The sequence below is a fragment of the Phocoena sinus genome, chromosome 5 (genome assembly GCF_008692025.1).
Source record: "Phocoena sinus isolate mPhoSin1 chromosome 5, mPhoSin1.pri, whole genome shotgun sequence".
Lineage (NCBI taxonomy): Eukaryota > Metazoa > Chordata > Mammalia > Artiodactyla > Phocoenidae > Phocoena > Phocoena sinus.
This window is the reverse complement of record NC_045767.1, coordinates 1034097-1053134: the sequence shown is the minus strand read 5'-3', so window position 1 is coordinate 1053134 and position 19038 is coordinate 1034097. Positions and strand designations below refer to the sequence as shown.

The 19038-nt window shown below is 60.2% G+C and overlaps 1 protein-coding gene across 3 annotated transcripts in view; it reads left to right on the top strand.

Moving 5' to 3' along the window:
* The window catches only part of LETM1 (leucine zipper and EF-hand containing transmembrane protein 1), a 33269-nt gene extending 17672 nt beyond the window's left edge, over nt 1-15597 (top strand). For 2 of the 3 annotated variants that reach the window (XM_032632371.1, XM_032632369.1), the window contains exons 7-14: nt 4018-4137; nt 5574-5705; nt 6020-6163; nt 6579-6713; nt 9879-10013; nt 10826-11016; nt 12080-12218; nt 13154-15597. In XM_032632371.1, the coding sequence (XP_032488262.1) occupies nt 4018-4137; nt 5574-5705; nt 6020-6163; nt 6579-6713; nt 9879-10013; nt 10826-11016; nt 12080-12218; nt 13154-13303 (1146 nt within the window). In that variant the 3' untranslated portion in view covers nt 13304-15597. The remainder of the gene's footprint in view (nt 1-4017; nt 4138-5573; nt 5706-6019; nt 6164-6578; nt 6714-9878; nt 10014-10825; nt 11017-12079; nt 12219-13153) is intronic. The other variant, XM_032632370.1, reaches the window with a different exon arrangement.
* Nucleotides 15598-19038: the final 3441 nt, after the last annotated feature.

Genomic DNA, 19038 nt, shown 5'->3' with positions numbered 1-19038 from the left:
TACCCCCCCACCCCCCCGACATGGGTTATGTTCCCCTTAGACTGCTCACGGTCCCTGCATCACATATGCTCTTCCTGTATTTTACATCCTTTTGTACGTGTGGTTTACTTATCCTCTCTTCTTGGTCTGATCACTCTTAAACCCATCCTCCAAGATTTCCGTCTGCAGGTAAAACTGTCTCTCTTGTTCTCCAGAAGCAGATCATCACTGCATTTTATAAGGATGAAGAGAAGTTGTCTCTCTGCTCTGCTGGAGAATTTGCCGTGCGGCTGCCCCTCCTCGGGAGAGGCAGCATGAAGGCAGGAGGCCTGGGTTGTGTCCCAGCCACTCATTAGCTTTGTGAAATTGAACAAGTCACCTCACCTCAGTGCTTCAGATTCCTGTGAGGTGGGGCAGTGGCCAGACCTCTGCTGTCGAGAAAGTGGAGGGGGCATACTTTCCCGTGGACGTTAAATGGTAAAAAACATACATAAGGAGATCCTGAAAAGTGGAGAGAAGCCCCTGGGACCCCAGGAATGACACAGGAGGTCTCTGTGCCTCATAGATCCAGCCATGGGGCTGAAGAAGCCAGAATCACCAACAAGGACAGACTTTAGAATCCCATCCTGTGGTCAGAGGAAAGGAACGGGGCCACCTAGCAGGACAGAGGACTTCAAAGAGTGATGGCTCTGCTCCAGCCAGACGCCACAGGAAACAGTGTCTCCCCACCCCGACCCTCCCCGGACCCCCCCACACACACAGGGGCGGTGGGGCTGGGGCCGCCACCCTCAGGCTGTAGCAGCTGGGATGGTATCGGGGAAGGCTGCGAGGAGCTGGCTCATTCATCCCCGGCCCCCTGCCCCCTGCCCCCTGCCCCCTGCCCCCTGTGGTGTCAGTAGAGACCAGCAGGGGGCCTGGCCTCCACCCGCACCCGACAGTCTCAAGGCACTCTCCATACTTCCCTGCTGGAGTGGTGTCAGGAGAGGCCAGTAAGAGGTTCTCCCGCCCCTCCCAGCCAGGGAGGCATGCAGAGCCTAGCGGGGAGGCCAGACCCCTCCCAGTAGACTCAGAAGTACCTCTCCCCCTGGCCTCAGTGGAGGCCAGATCTCTTCTGTTCCGGGATATAATTTACAATGACTGAGTGATGCCACAGAGAGCTCAGGGCCGTTGGAAGGAAGCTGTGCCCACAGTTCCCCAGAAGAGGGGACCAGGACGTGAGGGGAGGGAGGAATCGAGACAGCCTTCATCACTGGTCAGCGGGAGTGGTCAGCTGGAGGCGTTTTTCATTGGGCAGGACGTGAAGCAGAGGTCAGAGTTTGTGGTTGGAGGATTTGAAATATGATTGTAGCACGCCCAGGAAAGCCAGGCAGCAGGGGAGACGTAAACAACTTTGTCCATTAGTTTGGATCCGTAGATGCCAGATCGTCAGGTACACCACCTGTAAACGCTGGGTAGAACACCCCCATGCCAGAGCACTGTCAAGAGGAAACCAGTTAGGACAGAAGATGGAAGTGAGCTCCAGGATCGCATAGCGTAATACCCAGAGTTATACCCAGAATGTCCAGCTTCAGCTGAGAATCACTCCTCGTGCTGAGAACCAGGAGGACCCCAAAGCGAATGAAAAGAAGACAAGCAGTGGGTGCCAGCGCCATTCTGACCGTGGGCCACTCCCCAGATTCGGTAGAAGGCATACATCTGCAGATTTAAGACGCTGAGTGAGCCTCAGAGCAGATAAACGCAGAGAAGTCCACACAGAGACCCACAGTCAAGTGAACAAACGTGAAGGACAGAGAAATAATTTTGAGGGGCTTCCCTGGTGGCCCTGTGGTTAAGAATCTGCCTGCCAGTGCAGGGGACACAGGTTCGGTCCCTGGTCCGGGAGGATCCCACGTGGCGTGGAGCAGCTAAGCCTGTGCACCACGACTACTGAAGCCCTCACGCCTCGAGCCCATGTTCCGCAACAAGAGAAGCCACTGCAGTGAGAAGCCCACGCACCGCAACAAAGAGCAGCCCCCGCTCACCGCAACTAGAGAAAGCCCGCGTGCAGCAATGAAGGCCCAACGCGGCCAAAAATAAAAATAAATTTATTTTTTAAAAAAAAGAAGAAGAAATAATTTTGAAAGCAATGAGAGAGAATGGCATCTTACCTGCAGGAAAAACAATTCAAATGACAGTGCATTTCTCATCAGAAACCATGCAGGCCAGAAGGAACTGGAAAGTATTTTTCGTGTGCTGAAAAAAAGAACTCGGTCAATTCAATCCTAGATTCAGCAAAAATAAAAATTAAAGATAAAAACGAGGGAGGAATCAAGACGCTCCCAGGTGAAGGAAAACTACGACACCTTGTCACCAGCAGGGCCTAGAGGAACCTTAGGGCATCAGGAAGAAAGGACACGGCAAGCACCAGGCTTTGCTTCTGCTCGTGTGTCTTACGGTGGAGGCAGAAATGGACACTGTGTGATGTGGCTGTGTCAGTAGGTGACATTAGAAATGGGCACTGTGTGATGTGGCTGTGTCAGTAGGTGACATTAGAAATGGGCACTGTGTGATGTGGCTGTGTCAGTAGGTGACATTAGAAATGGGCACTGTGTGATGTGGCTGTGTCAGTAGGTGACGTTAGAAATGGGGCACTGTGTGATGTGGCTGTGTCAGTAGGTGACGTTAGAAATGGGCACTGTGTGATGTGGCTGTGTCAGTAGGTGACGTTAGGATGAGCTTGACCAGTCGCGGAGGATAACGGGGGAGGCCACCACGTTCCCTCCATGATGAGGTAGGTGCAGCATGTGATACCAGAGCAGCCCCTGAAAATGGCCGCAGAGGTGTGCTCAGAAGCGCAGGAGACAAGTGCGGATGGGATCCACGTGCCCCACGGGAAGATGGGGAAAGGAAACAAACAACCCCGATGTCCTTCACGGGGCGAACGGTAAAACCAGGACGTTTGTACCATGCAGGGTGCTCACTAAGGAAAGGAGTGGATTATTACTCCACACACCACGTGGGTCCTCAAGGAGTCCCCAAAGGCTGTGCGCTGTGCGCTGTGCAGTCTCATCCCTGTAATGCTCTTCAAGTGACAGAATCACAGGGATGAAGAGCAGATTGGTGGGTGGTTCCCAGGGGTCAAGAGCGGGCGGGAGTGTTTGTGAGGTCCTCGTGGGGACAGGTGTCTTCTGCCTGGACTGGCTCGGCATCGCGTTCCGGCGGTGGTTTGATACTGCACGTCGCAAGGTGTTAGCCACGGGGAGGAGCCGTGTGGCTGCACGTCCACCCACGGTTGTCTCACAGTTGACGCAGGTAGCGGTCGTGTCCTCCTCACAGGGTCACTGGGGGGTTTAAATGGGGGGAGAAGGTGGCACTGTTGCCCTTTGTTCCTCCTCTCCTCTCCCCTCGTCCCTGCACAGTGCAGGACGGGAGAAGCGTGGGGTTCGGGCAGCAGGGCTGCTCCGTGGGCAGAGAGCAGGCCCTGAGTGGGTGTCTTCGCATGTCGGGGTGGGTCCTGGCTGTTGACCCTAAGGTCCCACCCTCTGTCAGAAGGTCTGATCGCTGCAAACCTGGAATCGGGGCCTTGGTAGTGGGGGTTTATCTTGTGTTTGGCAAAGCATAGTAGGAAGGTGGTTTCTTTCTTTTTTTTATAAATGTATTTATTTTATTTATTTATTTTTGGCTGCATTGGGTCTTCATTGCTGCGCACGGGCCCTCTCTAGTTGCAGCGAGCGGGAGGTTGCAGAGCACGGGCTCTAGGCGCGCAGGCCTCAGCAGCTGTAGCACGCGGGCTCAGCCGTTGTCGCTCGCAGGCTCCAGAGCGCAGACCCAGCAGCTGCGGTGCACAGGCCCAGCCGCTCCACGGCATGTGGGATCTTCCCGGACCAGGGCTCGAAGCCATGTTCCCTTCATTGGCAGGCGGGCTCTCAACCCCCGCGCCACCAGGGAAGCCCAGGAAGGTGGTTTCTAATCAGACACTTAGCTCCCAAGCGTGCGAATGCACACAGCACAGACCCGTAGTGACCCTGCAGGAGGTAATTGGCTGGCTTCCTTTAACAGCTGATCGCTGAGGAGGGTGTGGACAGCCTCAACGTCAAGGAGCTACAGGCAGCGTGTCGGGCGCGAGGCATGCGGGCCCTGGGCGTCACGGAAGACCGTCTGCGGGGCCAGCTGAAGCAGGTGCGTACCTGCGGCGTGGTGGGGGGCCCTTCCGTCCCAGCAGGGGGCGGGAGGCGCTCCGGCTCAGCTGCCGCCTGGGCCGGGGCCTGTGTGCGCTCCGCACGCGGTGGCTGCCCGCCGCTCCTGGGCGCCGCTCCGATCTCCCTCCCCGGCTCTTGGTCGCCTTTGCTGTGCTTGCTCTTCCCTCCGCCCCGTCTTCTGTGGACTCACGAGGACGAGGTCAGCTTCCTTTGAAATTCCAGTACGACTCTCAACTGAGGCCAGGGGGGTTTGGGGAAGTAGGACCCAGGCCAGGCTGACCTCCGAAATTCCTGCTCTTGGCAGCCTGGGTCTGAGTGACCCTGCTTCTCCGGCCGCTCAGAGGGCCCTCGGGCAGAAGCCAGGGGCCAGCTCTGCAGGGCCACAGGCCTGCCCCGCCGGCATGGGTCTGAGTGGATGCGATGATGGGTAGGCAATGTTCACAGCAACTCAGCCTTCGTATCAAAAGGGGCAGGGCGCCAGCTGGGCACCCCCTCGGGTTGTCTTCCCAGTGTAGACAGAGATCTGTTGACACCCGCTGCACCCCCTGCTGACACAGACGGTGCTTAGTGGGCAGTGCATTCTTGTCCTTGTCTTCACTGCTCTTGTCTCCGACAGGGTCTCCTCGCAGACCATCCTCTGTGGGGGGTGCCCTGGGTCCGCCTGGGCTGGAGCACACCTGGGGCACTCGAGTGTGGGGCACTGTGCCCGAGGGATGTCAGGACTCGGGGTGTTCCGGTTTCCAAGGGCTCAGGTGTCTTCCTTCTCTCGTCGTTTAACCTGTGCTCGGTGTTTTCTCCCCATTCTGAGAGTTCTTCTCGCCCCATCTTTTGTTCTGTGTCTACCTTGTGTCCAAGCATTGTCGGGGTCTCTTTTGTCAGTTTGAACATTGTCTGTGTCACTAAAATAGCCTCAAACAGTGCCCAGCTCATGGTAGCTGTGCAAACCTCAAACGCCGAATGAATTCACCAGCACCACCTTTGGACTTTCTGTGCCATTGTTAGGTGAAGGACTTTGGGAACAGGACCTGGCCGTCTCGCTCAGTGCTTTACAAGCCCTGCGGCCTCGCTGCGGGGTGTCTCCCGCTCCCGTGACTGAGGCGGGCAGTGGGCGTTAGCACAGTGGCCTCGCTGCGGGGTGTCACGTGACTGAGGCGGGCAGTGGGCGTTAGCACAGCGGTAAATAGGCCCTTCGGAGCTTGCGGGGTCTCTCCCAGGAGAACTTGCTCGGGGTACATACGGGTCCGCCCACTCAGGTGCCGCCGTGGTTGTTGCCACCAGTGTCCTCCTCCTCCGCTCCCCTACGCAAACCAGAACAGAGAGGGAAGTTCCAGGGCCAGAAGCCCTTGCCCGGGTCACAGGAAATGTGGGTGGGACGAGGCCGACAGGTGAGTCTGGGTCTCCACCTCCCACTTCCAGTGGCTGGAGCTGCACCTGCACCAGGAGATCCCGACGTCGCTGCTCATCCTGTCCCGGGCCATGTACCTTCCTGACACCCTCTCTCCCGCCGACCAGCTCAAGTCCACCCTGCAGACCCTTCCGGAGATTGTGGTGCGTGTTGCAAGGCCCCCTTCTGCTGCTCACTCTGCCGGGGGCCCTCTCCCTTCTGGGGGAGCCCCCGGACCCACCACTCGCCCCCTCCTTTCTTGTCTGCCCTCTGCACGTTGAGGGCCCTGCGGTGCGTGCAGAAGGTGGCCCTTGGGGTCCTCAGGGCGTTTCCCAGCAGCCGGGGTTCCTGCTCCTCGGAGAGCAAGCCCTGATGGCCAAGACACCCCGAGACCCGGGCCGGGCGCCGTGTGGGCTGCTCTGGCGGGGGCGCACCTGCCCCGCTTCCAAGCGTGCTCACGGGTGTCCCCTCCCTGAAGGCGAAGGAGGCCCAGGTGAAGGTGGCCGAGGTGGAGGGCGAGCAGGTGGACAACAAGGCGAAGCTGGAGGCCACGCTGCAGGAGGAGGCAGCCATCCAGCAGGAGCACCGCGAGAAAGAGCTGCAGAGGCGGTCCCAGGCGGCGGTGAGCGGGCAGCGGGGCGGGGGAAGGGCTGGGCCCATGGGTGGGGTGGGGTGGGGGCACGGGGAGGCAGACGCACTCTTGCGGCTCGGGCGCCAGTCAGCGCAAGCGGCCGGCCCTGAGGCCCTGGAGCTGGGGTTCGAGGCTGTGGCGGCCTCCCCGAGGCCTCCAGCAGCCCGTAGATGCTGGGGCGCGGATGCAGAAGCTGCGTGACCGCGCTCATCACGCGCTGCGCCCATGCGGAGGGTCCTGCGGCGGAACCTGGCGGAGGCAGACCCCACTGCCAGCCGGCCGAGCTCTGTAGACCTTGCCCCTCGCATGGCGGCCCTCCGGCCAGCGGCACGTCTGCCGGTGTGGATGCCTGGGAAGGCCACGGTCTGACGGTTGGTGCTGAGCCGGCAGCGGCCTTGCGTTTCAGAAGGAAGTGGAGCCTGAAGTGGTGGCAGAAGGTGCCGCTGGGAGGCTGGTGGTCGAGCCGCAGCCGGAAGAGCCTGATGTGACCCTGCCGTCCGAGGCCCTGACGGACAGCGCACCCGTCCTAGAGGGCTTGAAGGTAATGGCGCCCGCCTGGAGGGAGCGGTGTTGGAGCCGCACCGCAGGGCCAGAGAGCCCGCCTGCAGCGGGGGGGGGGTCCCGAGGAAGCGGGGCCGGAAGGCCGCAGCCTGGCTTCTCGGGGTGACGGTGGATGGTCGAGGGGCGAGGAGAGCGAGGCCGGGGAGGGTGAGGCGGCCCTGCCCTGGCTGCAGCCCCTGTGCTCCGCGTGGCAGGGCCCCCAGCGGGGAAGCCCCCCTTGCTGTCCCCTTCCCAGCTGCCCGGCGCAGGGGGCCCGATGTGCGCTGCGCGCTGGGGGTGCTCGCTTCTGGCAGCCTTGCCGTCGTGGTTGTAGCTCATGTTCCTCGTGAGACGCCTTCCGCCAGGGGAACCGCCAGGTGGCCCCTGGCACACGGAGCATGATGGGCAGAACAGCTTCTGAAGGCGTGTTGGGGGCAGGAGGTGTTTACTAGGTGGGCAGCAGCAGCGTCGGGCAGCTGGAGTAGGAGACAGAAACCAGGACGGCAGCTTTATGTCTGGGGATTCCCAGCGAGGTCCCGGGGTGGGGCGGGTGGGGGACCATCGCATTCAGAGGGGGTCAGAGGGGGGACGAGGCTGTGGTGGGGGGTGCGTGTGAAGTCGAGTGTGTTGATACCTGGGTAGAGGGGTGGGCCTCGTCACGTGTCCTGAGGGCCGGGTGGATGGGGACTGACCCCTGATGGGCCCCGCGGGGGTCATTGGAGGTGGAGGGAAGGGCCCCACTGCAGGGCCTCAGGGAGGAGCCTCCTCCAGTCCTGTGCGTATGAGAAGAGAAATCATAAAGCATCAACACCGGGGGTCTTGGTGAAGGGAGCTGTGGGCTGCAGGGCTGGTGTGGTGTGCTGTGGTGGAAAGGGGCTGGCATAGCCTGGGATAAGTCCGGTGAGCCTCTGTTCACCCGGTGATGGCCCAGGAGACAGATGAAGACCCACACGCTCTTGTCACTGATAAGAGGCCGAGAGGAGGAGGGTCCCGGGAGCCTGGGCTGACCTAGGCTTGAAGGGTGACCCTGGGAAAGGTCAGGAACCAAGGTACCAGGGTCATTTTGAAGGCAGTTTGGGGCTGAGGCCAGGAAGCTGAACAGAGGCGGGGCCTGGTCGGGCCCATGGAGCGTGGTCTGGGAGAAGGGGTCACTCGTCAGCAGTAGGGCCAGGATGGTTGGCTGTCTCCATGGAAACAGATGCATTCCATTTCCAGTGGATTCAAGACTTAGACGTGAAAGGACATTTAAACTCTCCGGAGAGCTTATGAACTAAGGATCGCCAAGAATTTCTTAGCAAGGAGCACAAACCTTTAAAAGCTTACACTGAAGAACCTTCGTTTGTTGGGAAGGTGCCACAAAGAGTCGGGGCACCGCCGTTTCCTATTTGCAGCACAAGGCTGGGTCTTATTGGTATTGACCATTTACTCGGACAGAGACCTGAATAGCTCTAGGAAATTGAGTTGGTAGCTGAAGAACCTCTCCACAAGCCCCAGACCCACATGGCTTCAGGGGTGAAGTTGCTGGTGAGTCCAAACATGTAAAGAATAAACCCTTCCCGTGCTACACAAGCTCTTGGCAGAAAGTTGAGAAGAGGATATTCTGAGATGAGCATCCCCTGATGCCAAAACCAGATGGGTACGAGACAGCTACAGACCAGTATCTGTCCTGAACACAGGTGTGAAATTCTCAACAAGTTTCTAGTACGTGAAATGCAGCTGTTTTTTTTTTTTTTTTTTTTTTTTTTTTTTTTTTTATGCGTTACGCGGGCCTCTCACTGTTGTGGCCTCTCCCGTTGCGGAGGACAGGCTCCGGACGCGCAGGCTCAGCGGCCATGGCTCACGGGCCCAGCCGCTCCGCGGCATGTGGGATCCTCCCAGACCGGGGCACGAACCCGTGTCCCCTGCATCGGCAGGCGGACTCTCAACCACTGCGCCACCAGGGAAGCCCAATGCAGCTGTTTTGTAGAAAGGATAATACACTGTGACCTGGTGGGGTTTGTCCAAGGAATACAAGAAAATTAGTCGATGTAACGAGCACATTAACAGCCTCAAGAGAAAAACCATGTACGATCATTTCAGTAGATGCACAAAAAGCGCTTGGCAGAATACAGCATCTCTTCTCAATTGAAAAGGTCTCTCAGCAAACCCGTGGGAGCGAACCTTCTCAACCCCACTTAAAGCAGCCAGAGTGGCACCTGCGGTCACAGGATCCCTAACGGTAGCATGGGCGTCTGCTGTCACCACCGTCTCAGCATCGGACTGCGGGTCTGGCCAGGATGGTTAGAGAAAAACAAGTAAAATCACACAGAAGCGAAAGTTTATTCACGGATGACGTGAGCACCTAAAAGGTCGTTGTACTTGTTTGTACTAGTAACGAACAATCAAGTTGAAGTTCTAAGAAGCATATCACACAGTGGTATCCAGAAAGTGAACTACTTAGGGATACGTTTGAAAGTAGATGTGAAGAGCTGTACAGGATGCTGTAAAGTGTTGCTGAGGTGGATTAAAGCAGTAACTAAATGGAGAGCTTCACTGCACTCGTGGATGTGAAGACTTGGTGTTGGTAGGCTGTTAATTCTCCCCAGCCGATCTGTGGATTCAACACCATCAAAATCCCAGCAGGCTTTGTTGTTGACATTGACAAACTTACTCTAAAACATATATGGAAATTCAGAGGACCTAGAATAGCCACGACGATGGAGAGAAGCAGGTTTGGCGTATCTGCGGATGGAATCGTACACGGCGGTCAGAAGGAACACACCGTCACGTGGGTGAATCTCAGGGTGACGGAGCTCAAGCCATGTGATACCGTTTGTCAGAATTCCAGCACACGAGGCTGTCGTGGCAGAAGGCAGGCCAGTGGGGTGGGGGTGGGGACGTGGGCACGAGGAAACCTTCAGGGTAACGATACTTCTCTGTCGGGCGGTCGTCGCTCCGTGGCTATGCACGTCTGCCGGACACATTTGCACAGGTGCGCTCGGGTGCAGGAGGCCCCTCGGACAGCGAAGACGGTGACTGCAGGTGCCTGTCGCCTCGCCCAGAGCCCAAGACTGGCACGTGCAGTGTGGACACGGGACACGGATAGAAAAGTGGCCAAGCCTTCGGGGGAAAGCCAGTTACTCCCCTTCATGTAGGGTTTCGGTTTGTTTGTTTATTTTCTTTCCAGGAAGAGGAAATAACTCAGGAGGAAATTGACATACTCAGTGATGCCTGCTCGAAACTGAAGGGTCAGAAGAAATCTCTGACGAAAGAGAAGGAGGAGCTGGAGCTGCTGAAGGAGGACGTCCAGGACTACAGCGAGGTGCGGTGTGGGGGGAGGGGCGGCGGGGGCGGGGCTGAGGCTACACACAGAGTAAACCCAGGCTGCATCGCCCCGAGTATTCAGTGATGCCTCCATCAGATAAGGGAAAAGCTGGCCAAATGGTCTTTGGAGAGAAAACTGAGTTTAAGTAAATCTTATCCAGTAGCTTTTCTAGTCATCCCACTCTCACTTTCCCCTGGAATGCCGGCTATTCGCCCTTGTCGATGACACGCATATATCTTTTTAGTTTCTAAACACATGAAGGTGTCAGATAAACAGTCTGGTCACTTGGTATATGAAATCTTATTTTTGTTCATGATTCCCCGAAAGAGACTTCTTTCTTACATACTATTTATTTATTTATTTATTTTAAGATTGGTAAAAATAATCTGTTATTTTCTGAACTTTGTCGTGGCAGCCCTCTTGTGTGGGTTCTCCAGTCCCCACCTCACCTCCCGTTCTTCCCTGTGACGCTTGCTCGTAGGGAAAACCACAAGTTGGAATTTAAGAAGGCACTCACCATTCCTGGATTCTTTCACCGTCAGGAAGAAAGTCGGGGTTCAGGACAGAGTTCACTTCCTTTGCTACAAAAACAGTGCTTGAGTTTGCAATGAGAACCAATTTGCATGATAGACAGCAGTAAGCCTGCTGCTTTGTGGCTCGAGTTCATGGGACTGCTCCGCGCACAGCCTAGACCTTTCCACCTTGATGATGGAGTCTGTCTGGGTTAATCCAGTTACTTCTGCAAGGTGAACTTAAGGTTTCTATTTTAGTTTTAAGGCAGTCTTTTTACAAGCAAATAATTTTATTAGGACTTGCAGGAGATCAAGAAGGAACTTTCAAAGACTGGCAAAGAAATCTACGTGGAAGAGTCTAAAGCCAGCAAGAGGCTGACGAAGCGGGTACAGCAGATGATTGGGCAGATCGACAGCCTGCTCACGCAGCTGGAGGCCGATCAGAAGGCTGGCAAGCTGGGCGTGGCCGCCGAGGGCTCGCCTGCAGGGTGAGTGTGCCACGCGGTCGCCAGGGGCCTGGAGCCCGGGGGGCCCAGGGCCTTTCTGACCGGAGCACGTTTCTCAGCTTTGGTGACCAGCTGCCCCGCCCTTCTGACCTGGCGGCTGCAGCCAGAACCCAGGTGTCCCCACTTCTCCACGACACTGTCACTGAAGCGGCCCCAAGTTGGGTCTTCCTGCACGCGTGCGTGCTCACACACATAAGCACACGCGCACACGGTGCAGCGCTGCCAGCCCACGCCTGGAGGACCTTGGCTGCGGCTGCCTGCTCTCCTGTGTCCACCGCCCCTCCCCCAGCTCTCTCCAGGCTGTCGTCACCGGTCCTTCCAGAGTGTCCTTCGGATCACAGCTCCCTGGGGAACCACCAGCCTCTCCCTGTCCCTTCTCCCCTTCCTCCAGCCTCCTTCCTCTTCCTGAACCCCTGCACACAGGCAACTCAATAATGACCCCCTGCGTGGGGGCCGGCTCTGCACTGGTGTGTCCCACATGCCTGGGACAGCGGCCAGCGGGGGCCAGCGTCATGTGAGTGGCTGCCGGGCAAATGAAACCCCCCCAGGTGGTAGCGACTGACGCTCGGCGCTCCCGTGGGCCAGACACCGCACCACAAGCGCCCACGTCTCCAGGGGGCAGGCAGGCGGGCTGGCTGCAGGGCCCCCGCTGTCCTCAGGTCAGCGGCCCTTCTGCCCGGGCGAGGCCAGTGTCCCCTCTTGGATTGACCTGCTGTGCTGTGTGGGCCCACTGCCCTCCGCCTGGTCGGAGGGCAGTGTGGCCATACTCAGCCCCTCCCACCCTGTCCAGGGCGCAGGCAGGCCTGAGGGACCCACTGGCCTCGTCCCCACTGGAGAGGCCGGGCTCGCTGGGCGGCTGCACACGCACAGGAGACCCTGGACGGGGCGGTGGTTTCTGTTTCTGTGTCCAAGTTGGCTGGGTGTTCCCAGAGGATGGGGCGAGGGAGCTCTGGAGGGAGGGGCTGTCCGGGGCAGGTCTGACCCACGTGGCCCCAGTGAGGCTGTAGGGGTGCCAGCTGTGCCGCGTGCGGGCTGTGTTCCCCAGGGAGACCGTCATCAGCGTTGCTGAGCTCATCAGTGCCATGAAGCAAATCAAGCACATTCCCGAAAACAAGCTCATCAGCTTGGCCTCGGCCCTGGACGAGAATAAGGACGGCAAGGTCAACATCGACGACCTCGTCAAGGTGGGTCGTGGGGGTCTTGGGGAGCCTTTTCCACCTGTGCGTCCACCCGAGAGGCCCCTGGGGCTGGTCTCGCCCTCGCCGCAAACAGAGTGGAGTCAGGGCAGTGAGGCCGTCCGTCTGGAGCAGGCCACCGGCTCTTGCTTGGCCTCCCCTGGCCCAGCCCTGGCCGGGTCTGCGGAGCACGGTGTTGGGGGGGCTGGGCCATGGCAGCCCGGAGGGGACGCGTGTGGTCCTCGGGGCTGGGCCTCGGGACCCCTGGGGGTGGCCGGAGGCCTGAGAGGGTGCCGGGAGCTTGGGCAGCCCAGGCGACCTGCACGGGGCTCCGCCTCCACAGGATGGCCGCGGGCTCTGGCGTTCCTGTGGAGAGCACGCCTTCGCCGGCAGCTCTCATGGCTCCAGGGTCTCTCCAGCCCGTCGGGGACTTTCCACTCAAACGTCTACCTAGAATGTCAGTGGACGTCACTTTGGTCGGGAGCACGGCCTTCCCCGCTCGTGGGCTGAGCGCCATCACCCTAGCGGCAGCAGTGGCTGGGCGGGGCCTGTCGTCTGGGGCCCCTCCTTGGTGCTCATGGCACTCTGCCCGAGCAGGGCCCAGCCCGGCAGCCTCTCTGTGTCGTCCATCCCACCTTCCTGCAGCCCTGCGACCCGAGGGAGGCACAGCTGGCGCCCTCACCTGGGCCCGCTCCCTGGCGGCTCATAGCCTGGTCTGGGGCTGTGGAGCCTGTTGGCTCCGTGCGGGTGGGGGTCTGGCCCTCAGAAGACCGGGGCAGATGGAGGACCCAGGGCCCCCGGCGGGACAGCGTGGCCTATGGGTACCAAAGGCCATCCCAGCCTGGTGGCCGTGTGCCGTCTGCCCTCCGTGTCCTGAGGGGAGATTTCATGCTGTGAAGGGGCAGAGCCACCTCTGAGGCCCTCGTCCCTTCCCGTGTGTGCAGGTGATCGAGCTGGTGGACAAAGAAGACATCCACATCTCCACCAGCCAGGTGGCTGAGATTGTGGCCATGCTGGGGAAGGAGGAGAAGGTGGAGGAGAGGGAGAAGGCCAAGGAGAAGGCCGAGAAAGAGGCCGCAGAAGTGAAGAGTTAGGGCCCGCCGGCTCTCGGGTGCCTTGGTGGCCCTTCGTGCGTCTGCCGCAGTGGTCCTAACGTGACAGTTATTGCTTTGAAGTGATTCTTAGAGACAGATCTAATATTTTGTCTGGAATAAATCAGAAACTTCATAATCAGTAATTTTAAATTTCCATCATTCCACGAAGATTCAGCCAGTCTGGATCCCTGAACCCCTCCAGGGAGTCTGCTCTGGATTCACGCGGTGGCCCAGTGCTGGTGTGGTCCCAGCTGTGGCAGGCAAGTGTGCGGCCTGCCGGCAGCGGGGGGTCGTGGCCCCGCACAGCCCCCTGGGCTCCTGAGGCGGCTCGGGCCTCCCCGCGTATCCCCAGGCGGTGTCTGCTGCGGGAGGAGAGAGGACCGGCCGCGTGGACTCCCTGTGCCCGTGGAGCCCCAGGCGCGGGATTGGGGTCGTGCAGACACAGCCGCCTCGGCCTGGAGAGGACGCTTCGTGAGTCGTGGGTCTGGATTCCCACAGATCAGTGTGAACAGGAGCCACTCGTGCACACTCCCAAGCTCACACCTGCAGCGAGTGAGCGAACACGCCCGTCATCTCCGTGGCCTCTGGAGGGCCGCGTTCTCTGACGCGGATGTCAGGTCTCCTGGAAGTTTGCTCTGACGTGTGTATCCGAGCTCTTTCTTGAGTTCTCTTTGATTCTCACCTAACCCTAACCACTTAACTGGTACAGAATTTCCTCACATGACAGTCTGCCCACCTGAGTAAATCCAATGTAAATTATGCCAGGAGAGGTGCTAATGAAGCCCTGGAAAATGAAGCATCTCGGGTGCAGTAATTTGTTATGCTTTTAGAAAGTTTCCTCATTTGGGGTGTTAGCGCCTCACCGCCCCCTTGGGTGTTTGGAGCGGGTTTCGCCGCGTGTCCGGTGATGGGTCCACAACCGGCAGCTCGGGGAGGCTGGTGCTCCGTGGCGGGGGTGGGGGTGGGGGTGCTGGGCGGCCTGCGGCCCCAGCTCTGTCCGGCTGCCCACGCGAAGGCTGGGTCAGGTACGGCAAGAACGTTCTTTGGGGGAAAACAGACATAGGAATCGGAAGACGTGGGCCTAGAGTGGCCAGATGAGCTGAGGGAGGACGACGACGAGATGATAGCTTCCAAGTTACTTGAAACTTTTTACCCAGCCGCTAAAGAAGAAACTCGACAAGATAAGATTCTGTATTCTCAGGTGTAAACCTTCGTAAAGGGGCAGTGGGTTCTGAAGGGTTCCTCGTTCGGCTATTCAAGAGGCACGTTCCCCGTGCTTAATTGACACTTACGGGTCCTCTCACACGTGTTTTAGTGGCCTGGTTTTCCGCTGCGGAAGCGTGCTTGCTCGTGAACTTCGTGGTAGCCGGCGTGCCGCGGATGGGGTCATCCTTCCCGCCTCCGTCCTCACCTCGCTGCCTTCGCCAGGCGCCCGGGGCGTCCCCGTCGCTGCCGTCGCACACCCACCCCGCCCCCCCCCCCGCCCTCCCGGATCGTGCGTGTCTGCGCCCCCGGTGCAGCGGGATCCTTTGCTGGTGTTTGTACCGTGGGCCACGGTCTGCTGCAGGCTTCCCCCTTCGCGTTGCTTGTTTTTCCTGTCCTGAAATTTATTTATTGCCGCTGACAGGGGTGCCCGGGTGCAGGTGTATGGAACGCGGCTCTGGGAACGAGAGTCTTATGTGACGAGCGAGGCGTCAGGGCCGACGTCCTCGGGATCTGTGACGCGGAATGGGAATTCTTCCTTCGCTCCACCTAAACACTGGTTTCTTCATTAGGGATTCAGGAAGTTGGCACGTGGCTTCCAGAGTCGCTTTGGAATATCCAAATCCAGACTTTGAGAAGGAAGGGCACCTGGTAACTTGCAGAGAAGAACCTCTAGGCGGTGCTCCTCACGGCGGGCCCTGGGCCGCTGGCGGCTCTGTCTGCGTGTCCGCCAGGGGCCCAGGGCCGGCTTGGCCTGAGGGCCGCCGCCTCGGGCTGTGTGTAAACACCTTGTTTAGAAATAGTGTTTTTATTAGAATATCAAATTCGTGTTCCTGTAACAGCTCAAAACCAGATTTGTGAACCGTGTGGCCCACCGGCAGTCAGGGCGGGAAATGGCAGAGCTGTCTGAGCGTCTGGTCCCAGCCTCGCGGCAGGAGAGCGTGACGAGAGGGCCTTCCAGCGCTCTGGTCCTGGCCTCTGGTGTCCCCTTGTGCTGTGACCGCGTGCCCTGCCCGTCCCCTCAGACTGTGCTGGTGACTAGGCACTCGAGTTGATGTAAGGAGAAGGTTGAATAAAGCGCTGTCGTGATGGCCTGTCTTCCCTGTGACGGTCTGTCAGGTCGGCGAGGCAGCCACTGCCTGACCAGGCTCTCCTCTCCCCGACCCTCAGAGGCCCCGGGGCGGGGGGTGGTCCCTGGTGGGCAGGGCTGGGACCCTGGCCAGCCCTAGGGGGTGGAATTCTGTTCTGAGAGACTGAGGGCCCCTGGGATCAGGGACAGCACTGCCTAAGGGCTGTGCCCTCCACTGTCTGAGGGGGCCCTCAGGAACTGCGGTCTCCCCGACACCAGGGCAGGGCCCAGAGAGCCGACGGGGTGTGTGGACCGGGGGCCAGCCCGCAGCGCCCCCCCGCCCCGCGCCCACTGCCTCCCCGGCCCTCATCTCTGGGCTCCAGGGGCGGGGGGGCCTACCCTGGGCAGAGAGCTGAGGCCCAGCTGGAGGGCCGCCAGGCAGAGGGTCCTACCTCCCCGTCCTCCCAGCGTGGACAGACCGCCCCCCGTGAGCTGGGACGTCCAGCCTGTCTCAGGCGGCCTCACCCCTGCACCGGCCCCAAGTCCTGTGGGGGCTCCTTCTACCCTTGCTGAGCCCCGACCCCTTGCCCAGGGACGTCCTCACCTGCACCCCATCTCTCCCTGAGCCTGGCCTTGGCCACAGTCTGCCCCAGGGGTTCTGCGGGCTCGCACGTGGGTCGTGACCCGTGTGGAAGGGAGATGTTCCTGGGGGTGCAGGCACGGGCAGGGGGCTGCTGGGCCTCAGTGGCTCCTGTCCAGGTTCATCTCACCCCCGGCAGGCACCCAGTCCCCTCATGCTGAGGACTGAGTGTGTCCACTGTACTTGGACCCTCCTCAGGCCGGGCCCCGGGAGAAGGTGGCCGGGGTCGGGGCCATGCGAGTCTTCAGGTTCAAGCCGGTGCCCCAGGATTCGAGGCTTCTCACTTCTGTGGTTCAGAAGGTTACATCGAGGGTCACCAAGGGCTCTGGCAAGGCTGACCCAGGGCGGGGGCGGGCAAGGGGGCTATATATAGTCCAGGGACACCACAGCCAACCTAAAGGGACACTTCGGGCCAAAGCGAGGACAGAATGAGTAGCAAAAAAAGACAAAATCGATCATAAACAAAAATCCACACACCCAGTTGATCCTCAGGAAAGTCTTTCCCTGCTGATGGAGATTCTAAAACAGCGAGAACAGGTGACAGGAAAGAATTGGGGACTACCCTGTTTTCTCAGGAGGAAATAGAGCCCATCCCAGGAAGCTCTTCAGGGAGAATTCCAAGTGGTGGACAGACGGTAGCCGGATAGCTACCCTGGGGTCACGGGCGGGGGTGGGGAGCTGGGTGTGTGGGGCCACTGGCTGTGTGCCCCAGGCACTGCCCCAGACACCCAGCCGGGGAAGTCTCATGACCCCCCACAGGAGCCACCAGCACGTCCATGGCCATCCCCCTCCAAAAGCCACACGTAGCGGGAGGAGGGACAGCCAGATGGGGTCCTGATTTAAAACCTTTAAAACCTGCATCAACTGTGGTGGGGGGGCGACTGGGGACGTTCTGTTCCCGGTGGCGTCATGTGTTTTTACACGTGGTGATGCGGCCCCCTGAAGACCATGGGGCCGAGAGGTAGACAACTGCGTCAGAGTGTATTCAGGCACCCGCCTGGGGAAGAGGACACCGAGAGGTCGCTGTCCAGCCTGGCGACACTACAGGGGGGGACAAGATTCCGGAGGCCAGGGGGCCAGGACAGAGGTGCAGACGTACACACCAGGTGAGTCACCCCAGGCCGCGAGGGGAAGGCAGAGGGCAAGGCCGGACCTAGAGGTCTGAGAATGGGGGCTCCGGACCCTCTGAGGGCGGGCGGAGTGTTGGCGCCTTGCTCCCTAAGCCCCCCAGCAGCCCGCCCCCGGGCCTGGGCCGGACCCCACCGGCCCTGGGGCTCTGAGAAGACGCCGGGCCGCGGGTGGAGGCGGGGCCGAGGTGAGGGGCGGGGCCAGGCGGGCGAGGGGGCGTGGCAGTGTTGGGGAGGGGAGGGGCGGGGCGGGGGAGGGGCGGGGAGGTTCCGGGGAGGACTGAGCGGCTCCCCTGTCGGGCCCCCCAACCTGCCCACCTGGGCCCGTCCCTCTCCGGCCAGCGCCCCCCCCCGGGTCTCCGTCCGGTGTCCCGGAAAGCCGCGCCTCGCCCGCAGCCAGTCCCCTCGGTGTCCAGAGCGCGCACCCGGAGCCCAGCCGGGTTGAGGCAGGAGAGAGGCCGGGGGCAGAGCTGGGGCTCGGCCCGGCCTGCGCTAGAGGACCCCGCACTGCGCCCGCCTCGCCGCATCCCCGCCTCCTGGCCTTGGCCTCCCTCCAGGCTCTGGCCTTCGCTGGCCTCCTTGCCATCCCCGTCACTATCGCTGCGTGTCTCCCGAGCGTTGGACACAAACGCGGGGTCTCTGGCAGGCTGGAGGGGCTTGGGGGCTGGGAGCGCTTTCCCGAGTTGGGTCAGGTATTGGGCGGCATCGTTATCCAGAACCAAGCTCCTAGCAACCTCCCCTGCTCTCCAGAAAGAGGCCCCAGAAACCCCCTCAGTTGGAAGGTGAGTTGGACACAGCAATAAGGGGAGCGAGTTTCTTAGAAGCCAGAGTAAAAGTTCACACCGTCTAAGACCGTGAGGCACGAGGGACAGAGGCAGGGGCACCAGGTGGCAAAGCAGGGGCTGGGGGGGAGGGACAGCCAGCCTTGGGCAGCGCTGGGTCCCAGGGAGGGTGTGAGTCTGCATAGCCACCTGTCCCTGAATCCACCCGAGTCCCCCACTTGGCCTGGGCACTGCTGCCTCCTCCACGAAGCCTTCCCAGACTTACTCCCACCACTGCTGGGTGGGTGCCCTTCTCGGTCTTCCCTCTCCCTCGGGCTGTGATGTGCAGTAGACGGGCCCAGATGCTGTCACTGGGTCCTCAGCACCCCAACGAGCCGGGCATCAGCATGCAGCACCTGCCCAAAGCTGAAGGAGTGGTGGCGGCGGAGCGCAGGGGGCAATGGTGGGGCCCAAGGCGGGTGCCAGGCCCGGGAGGGGGTGGGAAGCCAGCCAGGAGCAGGAGTGTGGCCAGGAGTGCAGACGACTGAATCAGGGCGCCAGGTGAGGGCTTTGTTTACATGGGGCTCCATGGGGGGGACCCACCTAGAAACGTCCCCCTCCCCAGCTGACAGGGTAGGCAGACACCAGGAGGCAGGGTGAGGAGAGGGAGGCCTCGGAACCAGCAACAGGTTACCTGGATGTGACCCTCAGGGCCCCTGAACTCCACTAGCTGGGGACAGATAGGGGATGGGCAGGCCCAGAGGATTTCCCCATTGCCCCCTCCCACAAACACATCACCTGCATTCCCTGCCCTTGGAGACCCCCGACCAAGGCAGCGAAGACCACTGGTGACCCTGAGGTTCCACCCTGCCAGCGTCGGGCCCCCGTGCAGCTGGGCACACCGGATCACCCTCACCCTAGCTCTGCCCAGGACA